The 26,637-nt window shown below is 42.5% G+C and overlaps 1 protein-coding gene across 2 annotated transcripts in view; it reads right to left on the bottom strand.

The window, feature by feature from the left end:
* Bmper (BMP binding endothelial regulator) overlaps window positions 1–26,637 on the bottom strand; it is a 254,315-nt gene that overhangs the window by 58,409 nt on the left and 169,269 nt on the right. For both annotated transcript variants that reach the window (XM_057767220.1, XM_057767219.1), the window contains one exon: window positions 21,766–22,102. In XM_057767220.1, the coding sequence (XP_057623203.1) occupies window positions 21,766–22,102 (337 nt within the window). The remainder of the gene's footprint in view (window positions 1–21,765; window positions 22,103–26,637) is intronic.

The following is a 26,637-nucleotide window of genomic DNA, read 5'->3' as shown; positions in this document are numbered from 1 at the left end:
CATATTTCTTCCACTGTTTGAACAGAAAATTTGGTTGAAAGAAAATATTTTTTTAAAAAAAATTCCTCCTTGGCTAGGAGTATGCCTCAATGGTAGAACACTTGCCTAACAGAAGCCAGGCCCTGGGGGCCAGTCTCCATCACACACACAAATATCTTTAACAATAAAAGTGAATTATAGTATTCCAAACATTGGCAAAAGGCCGGTATTTGAGATGAATTTAGGAAGTGTAGAAAGTGCAGGGTCAGAGGTAGGTCTTCAGGAGGAGCTAGGACTATGGTCAGAAGCACAGGCTCCAGCTCAATGAGCTCTAACTCAGACCCTGGATCAACCCAGTTCTGACCTGGTAACCCTGACAAGGTCGTTAGCTTCTTCGGGTTTGGTTTTCTTAGTCGCACAAAGGAAAACCTGTATTCAGGGACTGCCTTTGCCCTCGGCCTGGTACTCAGCAGTCAGAAACTGTGCTTGCCATTACATTACCACTGTTATTAACACTGAGGCGTTTTATGTTCAGCCCGCCAGTCCTAGTCAAAGAAAATTCTAGCACTCAACAGTTGCCCTCTTCTCCAGTTCTGCACGCAGGGACCCATTATCTAGAATGATAGCCTTCCATTGTCAGTCAACACCTGAAGCCCCTCCCCCCAACTCCTGAAGTAAACACAAACCCAAGCTTTCCCTGTTTGCTCGATAAATCCTCCCAGTGGCCACAGAACTTTGGGTCAGTATCTGCCTTTTCTCCCTGGCTTTGATCACAAAGAAAAAATGAAGCCTCTAATTTTCTGGTTTCCTTTTCATATGGAAAAGCGTTCAGGGTTTCTGCAAGGTCTTCTTGCCCATGTGCTCTGAGCCGCCGGAGCACATGCTACCTTCCTGTCTGTACACATGGCCGTTCGCTAGGATGCAGCCTGGCAGCCTGCTCCCCCGTCTTCACACGCCAAAGCTAGGTCAGTCAGTCAAGGTCACACAAAACAGCCCTTTCATGTTAAAAGGAATGAGTCTACTATTGACACCAGATTTCCCAGTTTCCTTGCAAAGCATTTATTTCTCTACTCTCTGGGCTCATTGACCAGACTCTAAGAGCTTGACACCTAGAAAGAGGAAGTGGACGACGGTGATAGGCATATCCTGTAGGCTGTTCTGGGTGCACAGACCCGGCCTTCCTGTGCCTAACAGGACAGCTGGGGCCCAGCTACAAAGCCCGTTTGTGTCTAGCATTCCTCCACCTCCCTCACAGGTCTGGGTAGTTACCAGGATGTCCCTGCACTGGCTCCACTGTGGGAAGCAGTTTAATAAATAGGAGAACTCTGGCTCTGGTTCTGATTCTTGTATTACTATTTTGCAACTCAGCCTAGCTAACACTTCCTTTGGTCATAACCTAGTGATAGAGGAGGCGTTAAAGTGTTTTGCTTAATTATTTAATAAATTAATTAATTAGTTAACATAAAATAACATAAAGGGGTTTACTAGGGGACCTGGACTTTAAGTTTTACACCAAGTAACTGCCACTTTAAGTGGTAAAGTTTAGCTCCTATCATTTTATGCAGGAATTTCATCGCAGAGGGACAAAGGAAACCTAGTCTTTATCAGTCCAAAAAAAAAAAAAAAAAAGTGCATAACTGAACTCTCAGGGAATTCAGCTCCAGAGTTTCCATGTGACACTGGACAGACTGCCCCTGTTGCCCCCGTACCTGAAACTCAAGAGAAATGCAAACGCCTACATCACACCTTCACCTGCACTCACTCAGCTCTGTGAGTAGTCTGCGTGCACCCCGCTCCCACTGCCAAGCTAACACACAGAATATGTCCTAGGCACTTAACACAGCTGTTTGGTATGCACATTGTACAACAATGATCTTTTACAACCTGCCCCTAAATGCTGGCAGTGTCAGAGTGCCCCGTCATGCCTGATGGCTGCTGGGGTGCTGAACTAATGACTCTTCCCTTTTCTTGCCTTTGGACTTACAAAACCCGGAAGCTCATGGCATGCCACCCATCCTTCCACTGTGGTTCAGAAGGCTCTGCCCAGCCTCCTTGTCTTTGACCACGCAATCCATCTACAATGGATGGAATATTTCCTTTGGCATTTTCCCCAATCACACTCTTCCTTTTGCTAGCTAACCCAGCATATGTATGCTCTTGATTCTAGCTTCAGAAATCGGCTAATCCTCCAGGAAGTCATCGCTTAGGGGCTCTAGATTGTCATAGCGTGCAGCATGTCCTCTGTCAGAATCCACATCCGGTCTGTGGACCTGCCTGGCTACTGTCTTAGCCCACACTGCCTGGTGTGAACCTGAAGACTGGTTTATCTCATTCATTGGCCCACACCCAACACCTCCAACAATTCCTTGTTTAATTGTTTCATCAATCAATCTTGACTACAAAATAATGTACGCTCATTTTACCTTTTACAAAAGTAATATATAACTACATACTTCATTACTAACCAATTATTAGACATGGATAATTAACCATTAGCCTAGAAAATAAGTCAATGGCTGCAATAATATCACTTTCTCAATAGAATTGCTGCTCTTGAATACGAGGGGACAGGAGATGAGTAGGATGAGGGTGCAAGATGTGAAATCCACAAAATAAAAAAAAAAACTTTAAAAAGATTTTGCTGTCATGAATAGTTGGTCCCCAGCTACACCAGAGCCCCATCAAATGACAGAAACAGATAGGTATATCACCCACCCCAGCCACCTGCACTGACTTGGCCAAGTTAGAGAGAAAAAGACTCAGTCTTAGAATTTTACATAAACCAAGAGCAAAGTGCTGGAGCTTCTGAGAATACAAAAACGCCCCCCCCCCCATCTTCGTTCATTTTTGCACATGAATTAAACCACATGGATTTAACTTTTATAAACTTGATCGGGAATTAGAGTCCTGGATGACTGTCAGACACAGTCAACTTGAGCTCTTCCCTGAGCCCTCCAGTGCTTCTAGGGCAGCAAGGGGCCAGTGTGCCTTCTTTGAGAAGCTCATGGGGCTGCCAGAATGCCATCTGATTTCACAAGAAGCTGTGCCTGTCCATGTGGTTTCACTGAGTCACGATGCTGAACTCAAAGCACATGTCCGTTCCAGCCGGTCTGTATGTGGCCCAATGGAAGCCAACCCATGCATGCCAACTCCGAGAACACCCATCCCTAGGTGCTGTTGATCCTGAAGACTGTTGCCATCCTGCTGGCGATCTCCGTTTTTCCAAAGGGCAAGCTTTAACCACAGGCACAGGCCTGTCTTCATTAGAGCAAAGCCCTCATTGGCACCATGGCCCATGCAAGTGACCGCTTCAGTCATTCTGTCTGGGATTTACAAGAGAAACCTCATGTAGTCTCATGAGAACCAATCGGGTAAAGATACTATCTCTCCTTCACAAAGAAAACTATGCAGATTCAGAGGGGCTACAGCCTTACTCATGACCACTGTCACTTATTCTCTAACTTGTTCCAGAAAAAGTCAGCTTACAGGGTGACATGCACAGTGAAATAACAAGTCAGTGAACGGGGAAAACAGGAAAGATAAAAATAAAACCAGGTTTGAGATTAATTTTTAAAAATAAAAGCCATGTCCTAAAGTTGTGTACAGTCAATAGAAATGGGTCACAGACTTGGCCCCGAGTTGTCCGATAAACACTGAGAAAATAGAAAAAGTGTTGCCTGTGGTTTAAGGTTCCAGACCTCTTCTCATGGGGGAAAAACCTTGGATCGTGCTTGAGAACCTTTAATACTTCTTTTACTCACAATATCTGATAAAATCACATACTTCATCTGTGAGGAGCAAAAATAACCTAAGGCAGTAAGATAGACGCTAATACAAAGAGTCAAGGTAGCACACAGAAGCTTCCTCTCCAACAAGAAGTCCTTAGGAAATAAACGACCAGCCGCAGCTGGACACCAATGCTAAGCTCAAGTTATATAAAGAGATAATGATGCTCATGTTACTATTGAAGAAAACAAAGAATATTGGCACCAAAAGGGCTAAGATGTATCAAAAATCCTTTCTTTCCCCACCACCCAAATTTTACTCCTAAGGAAAATAAATCAAAATGCACGACTTCTCTCCGTGGCCCCTGACCTGCACAGTCTGGTAGGGACAGGTCCAATATTCTTTAAGTGGGGACCCATCTAGTCCGTCTTAAAGAATTAGTTATCCCTCTGCACCTTCGCCTCAGCTCGATCCCACCAGCTGAAGTAATTTATGAAGAACACATTGCAGAAATTCTAATCCATTCCAAAGTAATGTCTGTTTTTGTTTTATTTTGTTTTAGGACAAGTATCAATTTCTGCACAAGATAGGAAGTTCTTCCAGATGGTCTAGACACGGCCATGGATAATAAAAGAAAAACACTCCTTCAAGTGTACGCACCAGAAGGCGCAGGTCATTCAGAAGGCAAGCTCCACACCAAGTGGTGTTGCATTTCAGTGAGTGAAATATTAATGATAAGCTAGCTTGACATGCACTCATCCTGTGCCAGGATGGGCGAGCACCCAACATACAGAGTGCCAAATGGGACTGTCACCACAAGCCGCATGGCAATGTGATAGCCCCGCTCACCATCTCTGCTTCCACTTGGGTATCCACCCAAGGCTGTGTGAATTCAGCAGCCCATTGCGTTCATTTGTAGGTAGAGGATCTCAGAAAGCGACTAGCCAGTTAGGTTACAAGATGTATTTGACAGCTCGGCCATACCACACTCCCCGTTATTTCATACAAACATCAGGTAGAGCAAATTCCCCTTGGGAGCTTGTCTTCTCTACCATGGGGACATTGATTGTATCCTTACCAACTCTCCTCATGCTGACAGTGCCAACTGACAATCTTCCTATTTGCTTAATCCAAATCATTCAAAGTCAACTGCCTTCATTCCTACCTGTCACATAACCCTGTTTTCCCCATTGTGACTACAGGAGCTAGGGATAACCTCATTTCCCATTTTTCAATAGGATTTCTATGAAGAGCTTTATGTCTCTTGTGCAGTCCATGGCAGTCTTGCCGACTGCAGTAGCTTGCCCACCGTAGATACTCATCTGAAAGGTGTGGGAAGGAAGTGAACAAAGTCATAAATTCCTACGAAGTACATAGCAAAAGCAAGACGTGAAACCTCTGTCATTGGAGGTAGAATCTGGAACATCCCTGGCCACACTCTCCCACAGGGAACTGGAGCAGGTATCCCTGCCATGCCAGACACTCCAGCCCCATGGGAGACTGAAGTCCCTTCCCCCTTCTTGGTGCCTCAAGTAACTCTATCGTGAAATGAGAAAGTTGCTACTTATTTAGGCCTTGTTATTATAGACTCCCACCTTCAAATAATGAAAATAAATGAAGTTACACCACATTGCGGCCTGCTTACCAGGAAGTAATCAAGCCATTCCCTGAGTAGCCAGGAGAGATGCTACAAAATAATTAGTGTTTTGTGTGCCACAATGACACTCATCCAAATCTGTGTTCAAAAGCCTCTTCTAATTGCATCTCAAAGGTAATTTTCTGAGAAAATGAAACATGATAAAGTTCTAGAATGTTTATGCATAAAATAAATTCACAGCTAAAATTATAAAATCAAATTGAAAGTGAACTTTACCTTGGGATGGGAAGGTCAGGTAAAGGATGATTAATCCTGCCCAGGGAGTCTCGTCTCTGGAATATCCTGCTTGACACTGACATTGTCTAGGTAAGGTCTTTGATGATCAGATAGGAGGCTAAAAATATAATTTAGGATGGGAGAGTGAAGTCATGGAGAGTTCCACCATCCAGAGGAATTAGAGACAAAAGGCACCATGTTAGACTTCCAGGGAACCAACAGGAAAGGTTCTTCCTATGGCCTAAGTGGAGAAGAATGAAGCAAAGGCAGAAAATACCCTAAGATTTCAAGTAAAAAATGGGGAAAGGCTCAACGACAATAACAAAGCAGAAGCAATGTGACTTCATGTGAAGAAAGTTGATTGGTAGAAAGCCAGCTGGTGCATCTAGGGCACACTGTTGTGCTACTAAATTAGGGGACTAATTGAAAGTCCTAAAACCAGACAAGAAAGGCCAGGACAGAAACATCCATGGATGAAATTACTGAATAAGTTGTGAGGTCAGACTGAAGGAGGGGTGTAGCCGAAAGTCCAAGTGAGAGTGAACTGGAAGTAGGCACTGTACTGGATACTTCTAGGTCAACTTGACACCATCAGGAATCATTTGAAAGGAGGGAGTCTGAATTGAGAAAATGTCTTCATGAGATCTGGCTATAAGGCATTTTCTTAATTAATGACTGATGGGGAGGATCTAGTCCATTATGGGTGGGGATATCCCTGGGCTGGTGGTACTGGGTTCTAAGAAAGGAGGTTGAGCAAGCCATGAGGAGCAAGTCAGTAAGCAGCACCCCTCCATGCCTCTGCATCAGTTTCTGCCTCTGGGATAGTACCCTGCTTGAAGTTCCTGTCTTGACTTTCCTTGATGATGAACAGTGATATGAAAGTTTAAATCAAATTAGCCATTTCCTCTCAAGTTGCTTTTCGTCATAGTTTTTATCACAGCAACAGAAAGCAGACTAGAACAGAGGCAGAGGCTTATGCTCACCGGAAACACCACTGTCCCTCAAAAGACGGGAAGTGCATTGCTGTGGAATAATCCTTCTGTACACTGTGAATGTGTCACTCTCACTGGTTAATAAAAAGCTGACAGGCCTGGAGTAGGGCAGGAAGTTATCGATGAAAGCCAAATGAGAATGATTGGAAGAAGGGCAGAGACAAAGGAGTTGCCAACCAGACACAGAGGGAGCAAGATGAACATGCCATGATGATAAAGGTACCACCATGTGTCACAGCATAAATAAGGAATTTAGATTAATTTAAAATGTAGGAACTAGTTAGTAATAAGCCTTAGCTATTGGCTGAGCCTTTACAATTAATATAAGCCTCTGTGTGTGATAATTTAGAAGCAACTCCTAGAATGTGAAAACTCCACATCTGATCCAGCAGGAAGGATCAGATCCAGAAGGCATGCTAACAAAGCAACCCTTCTAAGGGTGGTTCTGTGTGAAAAATAGAAGTGTAGAAAAGAAAAGATTCTCTAAGAACCTGAAATCCAGGACTGAGAAAAAAGACAATAAATAGTATTATAACATTGTGTGTGAGGGGGATGCGCACATGTTTGTGTGTGTGTGTGCCTCTGTGTGTGTGTGTGTGTTAAATGACAAACACCATCAGGAACTCTCAGCCTGTGAGGGAGCCTTTACAGGGACCCTGGAAGACATCTGAGCTCTACCTTCAACTTATTTCAATGAAACAAACAAATAAACAAATGAGGGCACACCTACCAGGCAGGAGCATTGACAAGGACCAGATTCTGGGTCTCTACTCTGTATTTGGTAGTCTAGGCTGGGTGCTGGGGTTGGGGAAAAAGAATGACTATTTCAGAAGGCCCTAATATCAGAGAAAACATTTTGAATTTTTAAGCTGGTTTTCTAAGCCTGAAATTGTTAGTTTGAACAATTGGTGTCTGGTGCCACCTGGTGACCTTAATCCCAGAGTCAGTGTAATTAACTCATTGGGAAAGCTAAGGTAGGGAAAGCCGAACTATAACACCATATTTTTTAATTAGTATGACATTTAACACAGAACTCCAATTCCAGTGGTGGCTCTCAACAGTCATTGCAAGAGTACCAAAAATGTACCAAGCATGCTCTTCTCTGATATAATGGGAATCGACATGATTTTAATTATAAAATATAGTAGGTAGCTTGATATGATTTTTGCAAGCAAACGTGAAGTCCTTGCTCCTTACATATACACCCCGTATTATTTTTACAATGAATAGTTACTTTCATTTGCTATGAAAACCAGTGTGGGCCATCAGGACGCTTGTGGTTGCAACTGAAAGAAAGCCACTGGCAGCCTCAGGGCACCATTACAACTGTCCCACTGTCCTTTCGTAGCCCATATCCTCCTGTCATGCCTCGTGGGTTCCATCTCCCAGCACCTCACTGGGAAGGGACACACCTGTGGGCCTGCCGGGGCTACTCAGCTACTCACAGCTGTAAAAAGCACTGTACAGAGGAAGTAAAGGGCACTTCCTAGTCTTGGAATCTTCCCCAACATGAGCATGCGAACAAAGCCTGTACCCACTGGGCTCTTCGCAGTCAGTCTCCATCCCCTAGGGATTCTATCTATTGATGTGGGGCCAGTGAGTCTTGGTTGGCATCTCTATGGCAGTGAGGAGACAACAGGACCAAGGCCACTCTTTTTTGTTTCATTTCATTTTTTGTTTGTTTGCTTTTTGCTATAGTTGTTTCATTTTTCCAGATAGATTTCTCTGGGTAGTCCTTGCTGTCCTGGAACTCCCCCTATAGGCCAGGCTGGATTAAAGCTCACTGAGATCCACCTTCCTCTGCCTCTGCCACCTGAGGGGTAGGATAAAAGACCAGCACCACCATTGCCCAGCTACCAAGGCAACTCTTATAAAGGAAAACATTTAACTGGAGCTGGATTATAGTTTCAGAGGTTTAGTCCATTACCTTCTTGGCAGAAAACATGGCAGTGTACAGACAGACAATGTTAGGGAAGGAGATGAGAAGTCTACATCTTGATAGGCAGGCAGCAGGAGCAACTATGTGTCACCAAAACCCAAAAGCCCAACCATGCAGTGACACACTTCCTCAAACAAGACCCACCTACTTCAACAAAGCCTAATAGTGCCACTCCTTAAGGGGCCATTTTCTTTCAAACCACCAAACAGCTTTCCCTGTAGCCCATTTCTATTCTTTTGTGGCACTGCTGACTCTGAGATAATTTGTCTATCAGGGACCTACAGTGGCTGCTCTGGGTTTGGACTCAGCATGCACAACAGCAACCAAGAATAGAAGACACATTCAACAAAGACAAGACCAGATATCCACATCAAGAAGTACTTCAAGCATAACTCCAGATGTCTAGATCCCAGAACAAAAGCAGAAACATGAATGACCAAAGATTATATACTTCCTCCAGAAGTCAGTAATGCTACTGCAACAGGTCCTGAGAAAAGCAGTTTAGCTAAATCACAAGACAAGGACTTCAAAACAGCTATTATGAATATGTTCAAAGACTTTTAAAAAGATACGAATAAATCTCTCAATGAGGTATGTGCAAACACAACAAGTGGTTGAATGAAATATGAAAACAATTTAAGACATAAAAGTGGGCTTTAACAAAGAAATAGAATCACTTTTTTAAAAAAGCTGAACTATAATTGGAAATGAAAATTTTCAGATGCCAAGCAAAACCTCAGAGGTAAGCCTCACCAGCAGATTAAAAGACATGAAAAAGAGAATCTCAGGTCTTAAAGACAAGGCAGAAGAAATGGATAGGTCAGTCAAAGAGAATGTTAAAGCTAAAAATATCCAGGCACAATACTTTCAGGAAATCTGAGATACCATAAAAAGGCCAAACCTACACATAATACTTACAGAGGAAGTAGAAGAAGTTCAGGTCAAAGGAAGCAAAAGTATTTTTTAACAAAATCATGAGAAAAAAATTCTCTATTTAAAGAGATACCTATCAAGGTACAGGAAGCATACAAAACACTAAATAAAAAAAGTTCAGAAAAGAAATTCTCCATGACACATAATAATCAAAACACTAAATGTGCTATAAAGGAGAGAATATTAAAAGCTACAAGGGAAAAAGACCAAGTCACATATAAAGGCAGGCTTATTAGAGCAGCATGGAGACTCTGGAAGCCTGAAGGGTTTATACAGAAGTTCTACAAGATTTGAGAAACCACAGATACCAACCTAAACTACTATACCCAGCAAAGCTTTTCAATCACAATGATGGGGAAAGAAAAATATTCCATGATAAAAGCATATTTTATAAATTTCCATCCTCTACTCCAGCTCTGCAGAAGGCACTGGAAAGAAAGCTTTAGTCTAAAGAGAGGGTTACATATACTCAAGAAGTCGCAAGAAATAAATGATCACAGAACAGGCAGTCAAAGGAAATGGATAGGGATACACAACAACAAAACAATAGCAATCAACAAATACTTAGAAACCCCTAAATTTTAGTTGCCCCATTTCCCCAATACATAGGCAAAGACTAACAGATTGGGTTAGAAAATAAGATAAATTTTTCTGTTGCATTCAAGAAACCCACCTCACCATCAAGGATAGCCATCACCTCTGAGCAGAAGGATGGAAAGGGGTATTCATAGCAAATGGAACCAATCAGGAAGCAGAAGTAGCTACTTTAGTATCTAACAAAATAAATTTTAAATGAAAACTAATCAGAAGAGAAGGACACTACATACTAGCCTAAAGCAAATCCACCAAGAAAGAATTACAACCATAAACATTAATGCACTAAACACAAGGAAAAAAGAAACACTACAGCTAAAATCACATATGGGCCCTCACACAGTGATAATGGAGGCCTTCAGTACCCCACACTCACCAATACAGAAGTTATTCAGACAACAGTCAAACAGAGGTGCTGGAGTTAAATAACATTGTAGATCAAATGGACCTAATAGATATCTACAGAACACTCCACTTCAGAACTAAAGACTATAATTCCTTCTTGGGAGCTTTTGGAACTTACTACAAAATTGATCGCATACTAGCAGACAGTGCAAGTCTCAATGGATATTGGATATAAGAAAATTGAAAAAACAGACTGCATTTTATCTGAGCATCATGGATAAAAGCTGGATATCAACAACAACAGAAAAGGCAAAAAGTATACAAACTCATGTAGACTGAACAATTCACTACCAAATGAAAATTGTGAGAAGACAGAACTCAAGAAAGAACTTAAAACATTTTTAGAATTGAATGAAAACAAAGCACACCCAAATCCAGAGGACATAGCGAAGGTAGTTCTAAAGGCAACATAACAGCACTAATTTTCTACATAAAAAATCCAGAGAGACCTCATATTAGCAACTTAAAGGTACACCTGTGAGCTCCAGAAAAACAAGAAAAAATAATGTCCAAAAGCAGTAAATGGAAAGAAATAACCAAACTCATGGCTGAAAACAATAATACATAGAATCAGTAAAATGAGATGGACAAGCTCCTGGCCAAATTAACTGAAGATGGAGATAGAAGATGCAAATTAATTACAATGGTGTTGAAAAGAGAGCTACTACAACAGACATTTAGGAAACCCAAAGAATTATAAAGACAGATTTTAAAGATCTCTTTCTTCTGGAAAATGTAAAAGAAATGCAAGAGTGTCTTGATATATGTGACCCTACCGAAATCAAACTGAGATGAAATAAACAATTAAACAGACCAATAACCCCTAGTGAAATAGAAGCAATATCTGAAAGTCTCCCAGTCAAAAAGAGCTTAGGATCAGAAGGATTCAACACAGAATTCTACCAGACTTCAAAAATGAGTTAATGCTAATACCCCTTAAAGAATTCTATAAATTAGGAACTGAAGGAACACTGCCTAATTCTTTTTATGAGACTACAATTACGCTAATACCCAAACTCCAACAAAGAAAGACAATTACAGACAAATTTCTTATCAATAAAATACTTGCAAAGTGAATCCAAGAACACATCAAAGAGAATATCCACCATGGTGGAGTAGGCTTTATCCCAGAGATGCAGGGATGGTTCAACATATGAAAATCAATAAATGTAATCTATTACCTAAGCAGATTAAAAGACAAAAACTGCATGATCATCTCATTAGATGCAGAAAAGGTCTTTGACAAAATTTTATCTAACTTTATGATAAAAATTTTTGAGAGACTAGGGATACAAGGGACATACCTCAATGTAATATTGATGATTGACAGCAAGCCACAGTCAACATCAACCTAAACAGAAAGAACCTCAAAGCATTTCCACCAAAATCTGGAACAAGACAATGTTGTCCATTCTCATTGCCTTCATAGTTAGTCAATAAAGTACTTAAAATCATAGCTAGAGCAACAAGATAACCAAAGGCCACAATTGGACACAAATAAGAAAGAAATCAAACTACCTTTACTTACAGATGACATGGTTTTATATATAAAAGATCCTAAAATCTCAACCAGAAAGTTTATACAACTGATAACCACTTTTATCTGAGTTTCAAGATACAAAACTAATAGACAAGGGTCAATAGCTTTCTTATATACAAATGATGAATTGAGAAAGAAATCAGGGAAATAGTACAATTCAAAATAGCCTCCCAAAATATGCTTTAACCTAGCAGGTGAAAGACTTAATAAATAAGTTAAATAAAAACTGTAAGATATCAAAGAAGATACTGAGATGGAAAGATGTCCCATGTTTAAAGATCTGTAGGATTAATACTGTGAAAATAGCTATCCTACAAAAAGCAATCTACAGATTTAAAGCAGTTCTCATCAAAATTCCAACAGAATTTCACATAAATTGCAATGTTCAACTTCATATGGTAACAGACAGAGAGGCAGAGACAGAGAGAGAAGACACACACATACACACACACACAGAGAGAGAGAGAGAGAGAGAGAGAGAGAGAGAGAGAGAGAGAGAGAGAGAGAGAGAGAGAGAAGACAATCCTGAATAATAAAAGAAGTCCTGAAAGTATCACCATCCCTGATTTCAAATTATATATTACAGAGCTACAATAACGAACACAGCATGATGTTGACATACACACTGATCAATGGAATCAAACAGAAGTGCACACCCAAGTTTTTTCAAGGCAGCATCTCCAATACAATAATAGTGGGCTCAGATTGTAGGGATGTTTGTAGAGGAAAGAAAATAGAGTCATATCAATCATGCCACATAAAACTTACCTCCAAATGGATCAAGAACTGAACATAAGACCAGATACCCTGAACCTGATAGAAAAATCAGGGAGTGGGCTTGAAATCATTGGTAAAGGAAAGGACTTTCTGAACAGGCATGGGCATCAAGATCAACAATTAATAAATGGAACCTCTTGGGAAGCTGTTATATGGCAAAGAATACCATCATTACAGTAAAGTATGAGCCTACAGAATGGGAAAACCATTTACCAGTTATACATCTAATAGAGAGTTAGTATCTAGAACATGTGAAGCATTGAAAAGAAACTGAAGATTAAGGAAACAACCCAATTTAAAATGGGGTACAGAACTCAATAGAGAGTTCTCAAGATTAAACACAAATGGCCGAGAAACGCTGAGAACTGTTCACTATCCTTAGCCACCAGAGAAGTGCAAATTAAAATACCAGAGATCTCATACTACCCTGGTGAGAATGGCCTAGATCAATAGAACAAACGACAACACATCCTGGGGAGGATGCAGGGAAAGCGGTACCCTTGCTCACTGCTGGCAGGAGTGCAAACCGGGTACAGGCGCTATGGAAATCAGTGTGTGCTTCCTCAGAAAGCTGGACAGTAGTTTACCGCAGTATCTTGGGCAAGTGGACTTTACATCCTACTACAGAGACACTTGTTCATCCATGTTCATTGCTGCTTTATTCATAATAACCAGAAATTTGAAACAGCTTAGATATCCATCAACCAATGGATGGATGGATGATAAGTAATAAAAATGTGATACATTTACACAATGGAAGATTGTTCAGCAGTGAAGGAAAATGAAATTCACAGATAAATGGAACTAGAAACAGTCATCCTAAGTGAGATAACTTAGACCCCCAAAGACAAATATACTATGTATTCTCTTATACATGAATGTTAGCTTTTGACTTTTGATATGTATGCTACAATCAAAATAATCACAAAGGTTGGGTCCATAGTAAAAGACTAGGGACAAGTAAGGTTTCTCCTCACAGTAAATAGAATATAGCGTTATGGAGTGACAAAGGGGAAACCAGAAACATAGTATTAACGGGGGGAGGGGAGAGCAGGGTGAAGTAGGAAATATGGGTAGGGGAAGTAAACACTTAAGGTCTCTTGGAAAACTCTATGGGAACCTATTACTGTAGAAGTTTCCTAAATTTTATATATATATATATATATATATATATATATATATATATATATATATATATATATATATATGCAGTTTAAATGAAACACTGTATTATTGTGGGGAGGACAATGCCCCAGCTAGACATCTTATACCACCAAGTAAAACCTCCAGTGCCAAGAATGTTAGACATCTTGTTAGGCCATTGGCCAAAGGGGTCCTGTGGAGCCACCCAAACTTCATAGGCTATTTCCAGGGCTATTGGTTGCTCTTCACATCCTAATGGTAAGGCCATAAGTGCTGAGGACAACCCTTACTTATGCCATGGAACATGGCTAAGTCCAGCTGGTGTCCAGCTAGCAGCTTTACCCGAGCTGACTAGCATCTGACCAGATCTTATCCATGATGCTGGGAGATATTCTGTACACTCCCAGAGGAGAAAGGCCATCATCAATGTCACCAGTTACAAACCCTACAACCTACAGCAGTGACCTGCCTGCAGGATGTCCTGGCTCAACAGTGACACTAATGTTATGTGCATAACTGATTTTTTTTTTTAAGAAAATGGATTTAGGGCCTATTCTATGAGATGGAACCCATACCTGACACAGATAAAGTGCCAAAGATCCTGAAACTAGAAAGGTCAGGGGCCTAGGGGAAAGCCCACTGCTATTCTTCTGCTAAAGGAACATGGCAACAACATGATTCCTAATGACATCCTGCTACGTGGTGGTTTGGATGAGACTGCCCCCCCCAGGCTCATATAGCTGCAAGTTTAGTCCCTGTTTGGTGAACTGTTTGAGAAGGATTAGAAGAATTAGGAGGTGTGTCCTTGATGGAAGAAGAGTGTCACTGGGGGTGGGCTTTGTAAAAAGCACGACAAAGTGTCACTCTTTCTGCCTGCTGCCTGGGGATCAGGAGGTAGCTCTCAGCTACTGCTCCAGCATCATGGCAGTCTTCATGCCACCATGGTCTCCCCCATGATAATGGATTAACCCTCTACAACTGTAAGCAAGCTCCCAACTAGATGCTCGATTTTATGAGCTGACTTCATCATAACGTCTCTTCACAGCAACAGAACAGTGCCTAAGACATTCTGTACCCATGATCAGTGCCTCACCCAGCTCTTATCGGGGAAGTTTCTTCTTATAGTAGTTAGAAATTAATACAGGGGCCCACAATAGCACAATGCACAAAGAGTGAGAGACTTTGGAAATTTAGTACCAAATGGAATGGCTTCATCAAACCCACCCTGCCTCAAGACTCAGGGATCTGGGCAGAAGAGTAAGCAGGTAGAAAGGTTATAAAAGACAGAGGTGGCAAACGGCGCCAAGGAAGCAGTATCTTGCAGACACAACAGGACTGATGCACACGTGAACTCAGAGATCACAGTAGCACAAACAAGACCTGGACAAATTGCAAATCCCAGCACTGGAAAGCAGAAGCAGAAATGGGGTCCCACCCATAGCCAGGAAGCTATTTGCAAGTGATACCTGCTGGGAAAGGAAAAACCTGTTTTCCCCAATGCAGTATCACTGGGCATATCAGGCACACTCCAAAGAGGGCCCCTCACTCAGGAGCGGTTGGCCAACACAGAAACACCATTGTTGTAGTTGAGTTCTTTGGGCATTTTTAAAATCTCTTGTTGGTTTGTTTTGAGAGAGAAAGCATAAAGCTGGATGGGTATGGAGGTGAATAGCATCTGGGAAGAGTGTAGAGAGGGAAACATGATCAAAATATATTTTAAATAATGTTTAAAGGCTTGTACACTGGGAACCACACCCATTAAGGACTGTGCAAGAATGCCATGGCCTCTAAATATCTGGGTTCCACTGTACTTCACCTCCTCATCTTGACTTCTCTATTCTGAAATATGATCCAACCCTGACTTCAGAGTCCTGTATACAACACCAGGGGTGTTACCTTTCTCCAGGTTTTCCCATACTGTTTGCCAACCTGTAGTCTGACCTTTGTCCGCAAGCTGCATGGGCTCTGCATTTCTCTGGGACACTCAGTTGTGGAGGGGAGAGGGGTTGACACTGGCTGCTAAACATCATAAAGAGCACTGTGAGAGGCAGAGGTGCCAAAGCATCTTGGGCTTCTCAGTTGGCATCTGGGGGACGCTGAGGGAGATGTGAAGGCACGAGACATGAGCTAGCTGCCTTCACCACTTTCTTCACCGGGATCTCTGTGTGAAGTCAAATATCATCCAGAGCGGTTGCTACCCCTCTAAACTCTACAAGCCCGCAAACTACCAGAGTGTTTCAAAACACTCCAGAATAACGCAAAACATTACTACGTGTGACTATTATTTGAGGAAAATGCAAATAGGAAAGTTAAGACTTAAGACACATGTCAACATTCTTAGCATTTTTACATAATTTGATACTAATCACTTTGGGCCCAAACATATTCAGCTGGCTATTTAAAGAAACTTTCTGTGATTACAAAGGATTTGATCACATCTCAAAATTCTGCATCAAATTATCAAAGAGATCAAACTGATGTGTGAAGAGTAACAAAAATTAGCAAAATCTTCAGTTTCCTAAAGGATAAAAAAAGCATTGACTGGTATGCATTTATCTTTTATTCTTCTATAAGGTGGTAATTTTCAAATGTTTAGATGACAGTTTATTAGAAAAGATACTGAATTAAGTAAAAGATCAAAATGAAATAGGTTACAAGTCTTAGACTTTCCAAAAGTAAATACTTCACAGAGACCAAATTATTTTGGCTTTATGGAAAAAATATTATGTATAGAATCTGCCTTGTTGTAAGCTTCATAAACTTAAGGACACTCAGAAGAGGAAACATTGAGAGACATACACTGCACGTTCTCACAAACACATAGGTGTGTGTGTGTGTGTGTGTGTGTGTGTGTGTAAAAGAGAGAGAGAAACAACTTTCTTCTTCATCAATAAGGGACAGATACAGAAGAAAAAGAAAAAGACAAAATAAAATTTCAACATAATTCACGCCAGTGGTACCTTCTGATGTAAAGGCAATAGTTCCTCATCCTGTAATAACTCAGAAAACACATCAAAGCCATGATTCTGAGCACTTGGGATGATTTCAGAAATTCCACCTGTGCTTTCAAGTACACGATGCAGAAACTATGGTATGTCAGGTGATTGTTGTTTCTGTCTTCCTTCTCCAGCAAATGTCACGGCACAGCAATGGCCACGTGGTCCTGACTAGCACTTCTTTCAGTCTCATGATAAAGAAACAGTTCATTTTCAAATGGTTAATTTTTAGGTTGTTCAAAGTTTTTGCCAGCAAGAACCTAAAACGTCAGGTTGCTGTAATGAGATCAGGAATTACCAGTGACGAGAGAATTAAAGAGCTAACTGGGGCTCAGGAAGGTCCCCAGGGAAAATTAGGCATGTAGGATGGGATCACAACGGACTTGAGCAATCCATCTGCCACATGCCCGTACCATACTGCCCACCATCTTCACTCCTCAGAACGACGATGACCTTGCCGATGCTAGATGGGCCGTGTGTACCTTGGCTGGCTTCACAGTGGTTCCAGCTGGAGAGGGACAGCCTTCTGATTGGCTCCAGCTTGCTCTCACGGGTCAGTAGCTTATTCTCAATCTCCTGCTTCAGGAAGTCAAACCCAACCCCCACAATTGTGCATCTCTTGAGCATCACAGAGCAATTGCCTTTCTGTTTGGGACTTCATTTCTGTTCTTCTTCTAAGAAAGGAGGAAGACTCAGGACCTCCCCAACACCATCCCTCCCACTTCAGAGTGAGGGAGGACACACCTTTCTGTGGAGTCAGGGTGGTGGTAGGCTATGTGACTGGCAGGATAGTCTAAATCTCTCCTCCAAACTGTTCCTGTCATTTCCAGAGAAGAGAAGAAGCCCTAAGGCCACTCTACCCCATACCAGACCACAGACTGGCAGAACACAAGCCAATTCCCCACCATATCCCACCTTAGACTGCGTGCTCAAAGGCCTCAAGAGCATGCCCGACTTTGCCCAGGCTCACCACGTCAAGCCCCTGATACAAACACTATGTACTATGTCGCTATGGCTGCTGCAGACCTTTTAAAGGACAGAAGGGGGCAACCACCTGGCCACCGAAGGAGTCAGTTCCTTCTGGTTTTGTGCACTGAATTAGTTCCTTGGGATATGTGCCAAAGCCAAGTTGTTCTCCTGCTGAACTCCAAGGAGTTAGCACTAATTAAATCACCAGAGGCAAATGACATGAGAATTTGGAGGAAAAAAAATCTCCATGTCCCCTCTCTCTGATTTTTGTTTTCAGTGAAATCCTTTGATGAGATCGGCAGACGAGGCCAAATAATGGTACAGCCACTCCATCCCAGTTTCAGCAGGGAGAAGAGTCCAATCCAAGCCTTCAACTGGAGTGGGAGCACTTCCAAAGCCGGCCCTTTTCATCTCTGTCGTCTAATTGATAGGAGAGGACATGATGGCAGCCAACAATTCCAGCACCTTCAGCTCTGTGGTTCAAACCTCATTAAATATGAATAGTAGCTCTTATTGTCCCAGCTCCACAGATAGAGAAGCAAGGCTGCTAGAGGAAGGCTGAGCGGCCTGATGGTCCTGAAAGCGGGGAGTCCACGATACAGGTACTCCCAATAACTATATTCTCCCAAGTCCCACCGGACATCAAGATTCCTAATAAAGTCTGGGACGTCCAGGTGGTTAACTCATCCACAATCTCTAACAAGGACTCAGGAGGAAAGGGGTGGAGCCAATCTCAGGGGCAGAACAAGGGGGAAAAGAAGGGAACCCAGAGGATTGGAATTATAACAGGAAAATGGCTGAAGGAACTGGATTGTGACTGAAGCCAAACGGTTTGGCAGAGGCAGCAATGCTTGGGGATCTGTGACGACAGGGACAGTCTTTTTCCATCCCACTTTGAGCTGGCTTTATAGAACTTTATCTTTTATGTCCAAAGATCAAATTAAAATAAAAAGATCACATTTAATGAGAGCTAAGGGAAATAAAGTGGTGGCAATTAAAAAGTAAAAATAACTTCTCTGTGGTTGCAGACCACAGGAGTTTCCTAGTTTTAAGAGGCCACAGGCAAATCACTTACACAAGGCCTTTTGGGCTGCATTCCTCTCGTGTTTCCTCCCACACCCATGGTGGCTAAAGTTAGAGGCAGCCCTGGCGCTTGAACTCCTGGAATGGTGTAGTAACCAGAAGTGCAGCAGGCCGAACTCATCAACTTACAAACGCAGCTTTGTTGCAAGGAAGTCAAATGCAAGACCCTATGCAGTGCACCATGGGCGTGACCTGGAGTTAACGGAGGTAGAAGACAAAGTCCTAATCTTAATGAGATCCTTTTCTTTCTCTGACCTCAAACCGATTTTTCTACTGTCCCCTGACTGGGGACATGCAGTCTCATAGTTGATCTACGTCCAGGGAATTCTCACTCAGCGCCTTAGTTTTCCACGTGCAGATTGGATCTGAACTAGATCACGAAGCACATGTGAACTGTTTCTCAGACCTAGGATAACCCAGCTCCCTCAAACATAAAACAGAGGCCTGGCTGATCTGAGATTCCATTTCAGTCAGGACCTGTACTCAAGAAACTTGCTATCAGGTAGTCATCAATCTTCAGATCAGGCTAGGTACCAAAAAACATCTGCAGCTTAGAGATGGCTTCCCAGAACACCTGCAGACACACAATCACATCTGCCCAGAGAAGACAAGCTTCCTAGAACACCTGGAGATACACAATCACATCTGCCCAGAGAAGACAAGCTTTCCAGAACACCTGCAGACACACAATCACATCTGACCAGAGAAGACAAGCTTCCCAGGACATCTTCAGACACACAATCAGATGTGCCCGGAGAAGACGAGCCTGGTAAATTTAAAATTTACCAATTCTGGTAAATTTAAAATTTACCAATTCCGGACAAGATGAGTTACTAAGCAGAAAGAAATGGGTGTGGTTATCCTATAATTCAAAGCCTTACCCATATCCAAGAGAGGATTAATATCCAAAATACATAAAGAACTGTAGAAACTAAATATCAACAAACCAAACAATCTAACTGAAAAATAGGGTATGGACCTAAACAGAGAATTCTTCATAGAAGAATCTCGAATGGCTATGAAACACTTAAATGTTCAACATCCTTAGTCATCAGGGAAATGCAATTCAAAAGCACTTTGAGATTCTGTCTTCTATTTGTCAGAATGGTTAAGCTCAAATGGCAGCTCCTGCTGATGAGCATGTGAAGGAAGGGGAGCATCCTCTGTTGCTGGTGGGAATGCAAACTTGTACAGCCACCGTGGAAATCAACAGGGCAGTTCCTCAGAAAACTGTCAATCAATCTACCTCAAGACCACTCTTCAGTATATACCCCCAAAACACTCCATCCTACCACAAGGACACTTGTTTGACTATGCTCATAGTGACTTTATTCATATTAACCAGAAACTGGGAACAACCTAGATGTTCCTCAGATGAAGAAATGGATAAAGGAAATGTGGTACAGGAACATTTACATGATGGAGCATTAGTCAGCTGTTTTTAAAAAATGACATCTTGAAATTTGCAGGCAAATGGATGGGAGTAGAAAAAAAGTCATCCTGAGTGAGGCAACTCAGACCCAAAAGGACAAACATATATGTATTCACTGTTCAGTGGATATTAGCTGTTAAGTAAAGGATAATCATGCTGCAGTCCACAGTCCCAGAGAGGCTAAGTAGCAAAGAGGGCTCTGGGGGACGCATGTATCTCTCTGGGAAGGGAGCTGGAGGTGGTTAAAGATGGAAACTGGAGGATACAGGTGGGGGAGCAAGAAATGGTGGGAAAGAATATGGTGAGAAATAACTGGAACTGGAGGGCAGGGCAGCATGGAAACCTAGTGCAATGGAGATTTCCTAGACTCTATGAGGGTGACTCTAGTGAGGATTCTCAGTGATGGAGGTATGGAGCCTGAACTGGCCATCTTCTGTAACCAGACAAGGCATGCAGGGTTGGAACTGGGACACCAATCCAGCCACCAAACCTCTGACCTACAACCTGTCCTGCCTGCAAGATAGGCTGGGACAATGGTGGCCCAGAGCTTGTGGCTAACCAGCCACTGATCTGAGGCCCATCCCACAGGAGGGACCCCCTACCTAACACTGCCTAGATGGCCAGAACCATAAGTTGAATAGCACAGAGACCTAGAGAACCAAACATGATTGTCCTCCCCAAAAAACCAATTAAATGATTCTCTGCTATACTCATAGATCAATGCCTAGCCCATTTGTTATCAGAAAGGCTTCCTCCAGCAGCTGATTGGAGCAGATGCAGAGACCCAGAGCTAAACATTAGACAGAGCTCTGGGAGCCCTGCAGAAGAAGGGGAAGAGGGATTAGAAGAGCCAAAGGGGTAAAAGACACCACAAGAACACGCCCCCACTATCAATCAATTGAGCAGAGCTCATAGTAACTCAGAGACCAAAGTGGCAATCACATATATGTTATGGTTGTTAGCTTGGGTTTTTTTGTGGGACTCCTAACAGTATGAATGGGGTATCTCTGACCTTTTGTTTTTTGCCTTCTCTTGGGACTCTTCACCTCCCACTGAGTTCCCTCATCCAGCCTTGATATGAACTTTACTTTTTTGTATTTATTTTGTTTTGTTTTTCACCTAGTCTTATTCCAACTTGTTATGACATGTTCAGTTGATATTCCTGGCCTGCTCTTTTCTGAAGAGAAACAGAAAAGTGAATCTGGGGGAGAGGATATTTGTGGGGGGAACTGGGAGGAGTGGAAGGAGGGAAAACTTTGGTCAGATAGTATTGTATGAGACAAGAACAAATAAAAGAAAAACAAAAAGACATGATACCCTTGGTTCCAAGGCCAAGCATACTCCCAGTCTATAATCCAAGCCTGGGCCTCAGCACTGAACTCACCTGTAGAAAGTCGTATAGTCCATGGTTGAGTGGCAGGTCTGAAACTCCCAGGACTTGAGTTTCTGGCATTCCCGATGGGCTCGGAGCTTCACCTTCACTGTGCCTTGGCACAGCTCAGGCACTGGTTTTCTCTGTGGCCTGTTGCAGAATTCATTGGACTCCACTCTCCACGACTCGGCAAAGTCATCCACGTCGAACTTGAAGTTTCCGTCTCCACCAATCAGGTCATCGCGTTTATGCCCATTGTAGTTGCCACAGAGACCGCAGAGCTTGCCCTTGAGATGGGGGGCAGCCATGACCTCCACAAAACTGTCTCCATCCCAGGATATCTCCAGACCTAGAGGACAAGAGGACAGAAGGATCACCCAACAGTTTCCAAATTTATGCATCTTTCCCAGTTCGCTGCCTTCAGATCAGCCTTCAGTGAGCAACCCTGACTACTGTCCCAACCCTTAATGGCCTTTAATCTCAATCCACATTTGACCACATTCAATCTTACATAAATTAAATAAATGACTTTATTTAGAGAGCCTAGGATTTATCAACTGTATACAGTTTCCCTTTGTAATATCTTCTATAGTCTGACTTCCATTCAAAACTATTATCACTATAGTATTCTAGATATTATTATTTTTAATTTTTCCTAAAGTAGTTGTGTTTGTCCAAATTGTGTCCTTGCATATAATGATGATGACAAAACGCAAAGAAATGAGAATAGTACCCCAATGCCTTCTTCATGTCTTTATCCAAATACTCGCCTATGTACCTATTCTTTTAAATATCAAGAGATATTTCTAAACTGTCTACTATAAGGAGAATATTAAAAGAACACCTATATAAGCTGTGCCTGTATGTTCAGAAGATGATACTTGAATCCTTGAAAGTATTCACTCCTTACTATGTGTAGACTCCTGAGACACAGGCCACCAACAGACATTTCCTGGAGGTCAGTGGCTGGGGCCTTTTACTTCAGTGCCTCTATCCTGGGATGTGTACAATATCTGAGAAGTTACTGCAGACCACCAGGATGTGGGCAAAATTTCCTCTTGTATATCTACCATCAGACCAGTGCTTTCTTTCTCACTCACAAAGTCTTCACTCCGGAGGAAAAAGAACACCCTTCTTGTTTTGCTGAATTGAGTAAAGGGTTTGAAGATTTGTATGAAAATATGGAACCAGAAATGCTAGGCTGTGTTTTGAGGAACCAATGACATCTCTGAACAGTGAACTTCTAAGACAAATGTAGGAGAGCCGGGCTATATTATAGTGGCATGGTACAGGTAAGTCTGGCTAGACAGTCAAGAAGAAACTCCCTGAAATCCATCCTGATACTGTATGTGAAGCTACTGCCCTCAAGAGAAAGGAGAATTTTGTGTGAAAAGCCATTAAAGATTTGGCATAAAGAAAATGACTAACTTTTTCTACTTTTCTAAGTACCCAGTGGCACCATCTCGCCTGACTAATCTCTAGCAGGGCCTGAGCCCCACGGTGATGGCTGAAAAGCCACCATAGCATGAACATCCTGAGAGCCTCAACAACACATTTGTGTGATGTCTGCTCTGGACATCTTCATCGGGGTCACTGTCTGCTAAGAGCAGCAGTCTGAGAGAAAGCCTTCCATACAGGAGGGTCCCTGCCCCCTCCTGATTTTCTCATGTATAGACCCTTGCGCTCCTAATAAAACTAGTCATTCATTTTGCTTGTCCTGAGCCTCTGGAAAGAGAAGAAATGACTTTCCCCCCTAAAATCTACTGTCTTCGTTCCCGAATTGCCAGCTAGGCAGACAAGCAAATGTTTGCAGAGGAGATGAGGGTGAATCTGAGGGAGGAAAAGAAAGGGATGGAGGGAAGAAGAGAGGGAGGGAAGGAGAGAAGAAAAATGGAAGCAAGCTAGCTAGGTAGATGGAGGGAAGAAGAATTGGTCTTTCACAAGGCAATGCCTTCAGGGTACCAGAGGAGACATGAGAAAGAGATCTCGAGGACAAATCGTACACCAGAATTTCCTAGGTATGAACATGCTCACAAGGGAAAGAAGGCGAGTCAAATGGCTTTCCCGTGAAGAAGCCATGCAGATACCACAAGATAGAATTACTCTATGGAGAGGTATTGGCAAAAATCAACGAGTGGCCCCAAACTGAGATTCGTAAAGGAAAAACAAAAACAAATAACAACTACAACAGCAACAAAAACACAAGAAAACCATGAGCACTAATGGAAGGAACAGAGCATTCTAAATCCAAGGCAAATGGTTGAATAGCTTTTTGGTTAAGAGAAAAGGCTGAGTTCAGAGAAGCAACTTAATAGATTTAGAAAAGGAAGAATTAAAGGAGGTCATAGACAAAGTGTCTCAGGAGAAATTTGGTGAATATGGCACTAAGCAGGAGAGAAGGGTCATAGGACTGGGAGACCCACATTGCTCCTGGCATGTGGTACTGTGTAACACAGTGCCAACTATGAGAGCCACTTCTACAACACTGTGTCCACGTCTCTACACTCATCTGAGTACCTGGCTCCCAGAATGCATGCTGTAAATGAAGGCATCCACCCAGGGATGCTAATCCACTGACTCTGTAAAGCCAACTAAATTCTGAGTTTCACGCTAGTTAAGGCGCTGAAATAACTGTTTTGAAAGAAGGCAAACACAGTATAAAATGATTTGCAGTATGCTCTCCAAGGTGCAGAAGAAACCTGATGTCTCAAGCCTGCAGCCGGGCAGTTCCTCAGCAAGAAAAACGAGGGGAGAAAATCAGTTCCATTCCAAGTCCAACTTTTAGAGCACAATTCCAAAGATTTTCCATGTTGCACAATTTTCCAAGCTGCAAACCTCTTTCTTAGACAGCAGGCAAACACTGCTCTTCCAAGTACCACAGATAGTGAGGAATTTACTCCCAAGAGGGTCCAATACCACTGACAATGGTAAAATTGACTCTGAATCTTTGGGCAACTTAGTCCTTCAAATCCAGCAGTGGAGAAGAAACGTATTACTGTGTTCCCCTTCCACAGGGGTCTAGTGGTCTGCACATGCCTGGAGACATGTAGACTCACCGTGTCTTTAATAAGCTCATGACATCTCATTCATAAAACATAGTCCCTAAAGTGTTCATCTTTCTATATTACTAGCACATTGAGATTACCCCTGGTCAGTGCCAGGCTTCATCCAGGGGGAAAGGAATTTTCTACAGATGTCTTTGTGTGTCGTGCTATCATTTCTGTCTGTGTCTGTGTGAATGCGTTTACCCTCTATAAGAGTAAAATCCCTCTGGCACAGCAGAGTTATGAGAGGCCAAAAGCTAATCAGCTGCAACTGAGGGGCGGACTCTTCTCGATGAGCTTTTAAATGGGCGTCTCAAGAGAGGAAAACATCAGGAAAGGGTAAAAGGGGCAGGAGATGGCCCCTTCTGCAGCTGGGATGACTTTCCCAGTGCTCTGTAAAAGAAACTGGGTAGAAATATCTAGCTAGCCGTGAGCGGGCTAAAACTGAAGCACACGTGGTAGCATCCGGGCCTGCGAGCAGCAGCCACATTCCTTCCACTGTAGGGAGGGCCTTCCCGCTTGCCCTCCTCACCAGGGGGTCTTTCCCAACCTGCTTTTTGTATTGTTTTGGTTTCGGGTTACTGACGCTTTCTCTACAGTCCACTTAAGGAGAGCAGGAGCTGTAAAAGTCTGTATATGTTCCAGAGTGAGTTAGAAAACTTGATGATTCTTCTTTTCAGGTTTAATACCAGGATATGTTCCGAGTTCAACGAGTATACAGCTGTGCAGAAATATAGTTCAAAGCATGTTCCTCATGAACGGACACTTTCGGGCAGACCTTATGTACTCAGGATGAAGAAAGCTGATGACAGATAAAAAAGGTTTCATTTCCATTGTTGGCTAAGAACTCAGTTGGGAGAGGGTGTGTGGTGACGGGGAGCGATGCTGCTAAGACCAGTCGTTAGCAGGTAGGCAGCAGCAGCCTGATTCTGCCACACTGCCACCACCTGGACAGCACAGCCAGAATCCATCATCAACTGCTAAGTCTCTAAACCAACAAAGACAAAAGCAGCAGCCTCTCTTCCTGCCCTGTCCCGGCTGTGGGCCTGGAGTAAACTGCCATTCTGAAGACAGGACCCTTTGATCTAGACTAGGAACCAGTACAAAACTCAGAGGAAGATGAGCACTCAAAGGAAACGCCATGCTATTTGAAATAGACAAGCAGTGGGTGATTAAGGTGAAAATATCCCTAAGGAAGTAGTTTAAACTGAGATGGCTAGATCAGAGCAAGGACACTCAGTCTGGAAAACCAGTCATTTCATTCAAAGCCCAGTGCAAAGGAAGTTCAGTGCTCAGAAGAACGAGCTCTTCTCCTGGAAGCAGGCTTGTGTGATCTCTGCACCGCAATCGTTCGGCTGAGTGTGAGGGGGCCGGACAAATCACTTGCATCACGGAAAGAGAGATGGAAACATAAAAGAAATTGGAAGATCGAGCTCCAGGTCCAGGGTAGTAAAATTCACTAATCTGATTATGATATTTATGAGCTATCATTATTCTCTTAGCAACCCTGACTGTCCTTTTGCTCATTTCTTACAACATGGAATTGTACAAAGGACATACTTATTCCATAAGGTTTTGCCAGCCGTACATGAAACAGGACTGAACCTCCTAGGCTGTTAGTAATCTTCCAGTACTTCTTTGAGAGCTGGGCCATGACTGACTAATAATTTCCATATCAGTACGATCCATTGTGTCTCACTGGCTTGCAAACAGATATGCAGGATGCTTCTAATTACTTCTGTGTAGTAACAGCCCATTTTGGATATACTTTACAGGGAGGCAAGATGTCGGCTCCTTTAAAGGAAGGAGCTGGGGTCTGAGTTTTAGATATTTAGAAAAC

This window comes from Chionomys nivalis, chromosome 4 (genome assembly GCF_950005125.1).
Source record: "Chionomys nivalis chromosome 4, mChiNiv1.1, whole genome shotgun sequence".
NCBI classification, from domain to species: domain Eukaryota; kingdom Metazoa; phylum Chordata; class Mammalia; order Rodentia; family Cricetidae; genus Chionomys; species Chionomys nivalis.
The sequence above is the reverse complement of the archived record's forward strand: the minus strand, read 5'-3'. Positions and strand labels throughout refer to the sequence as shown.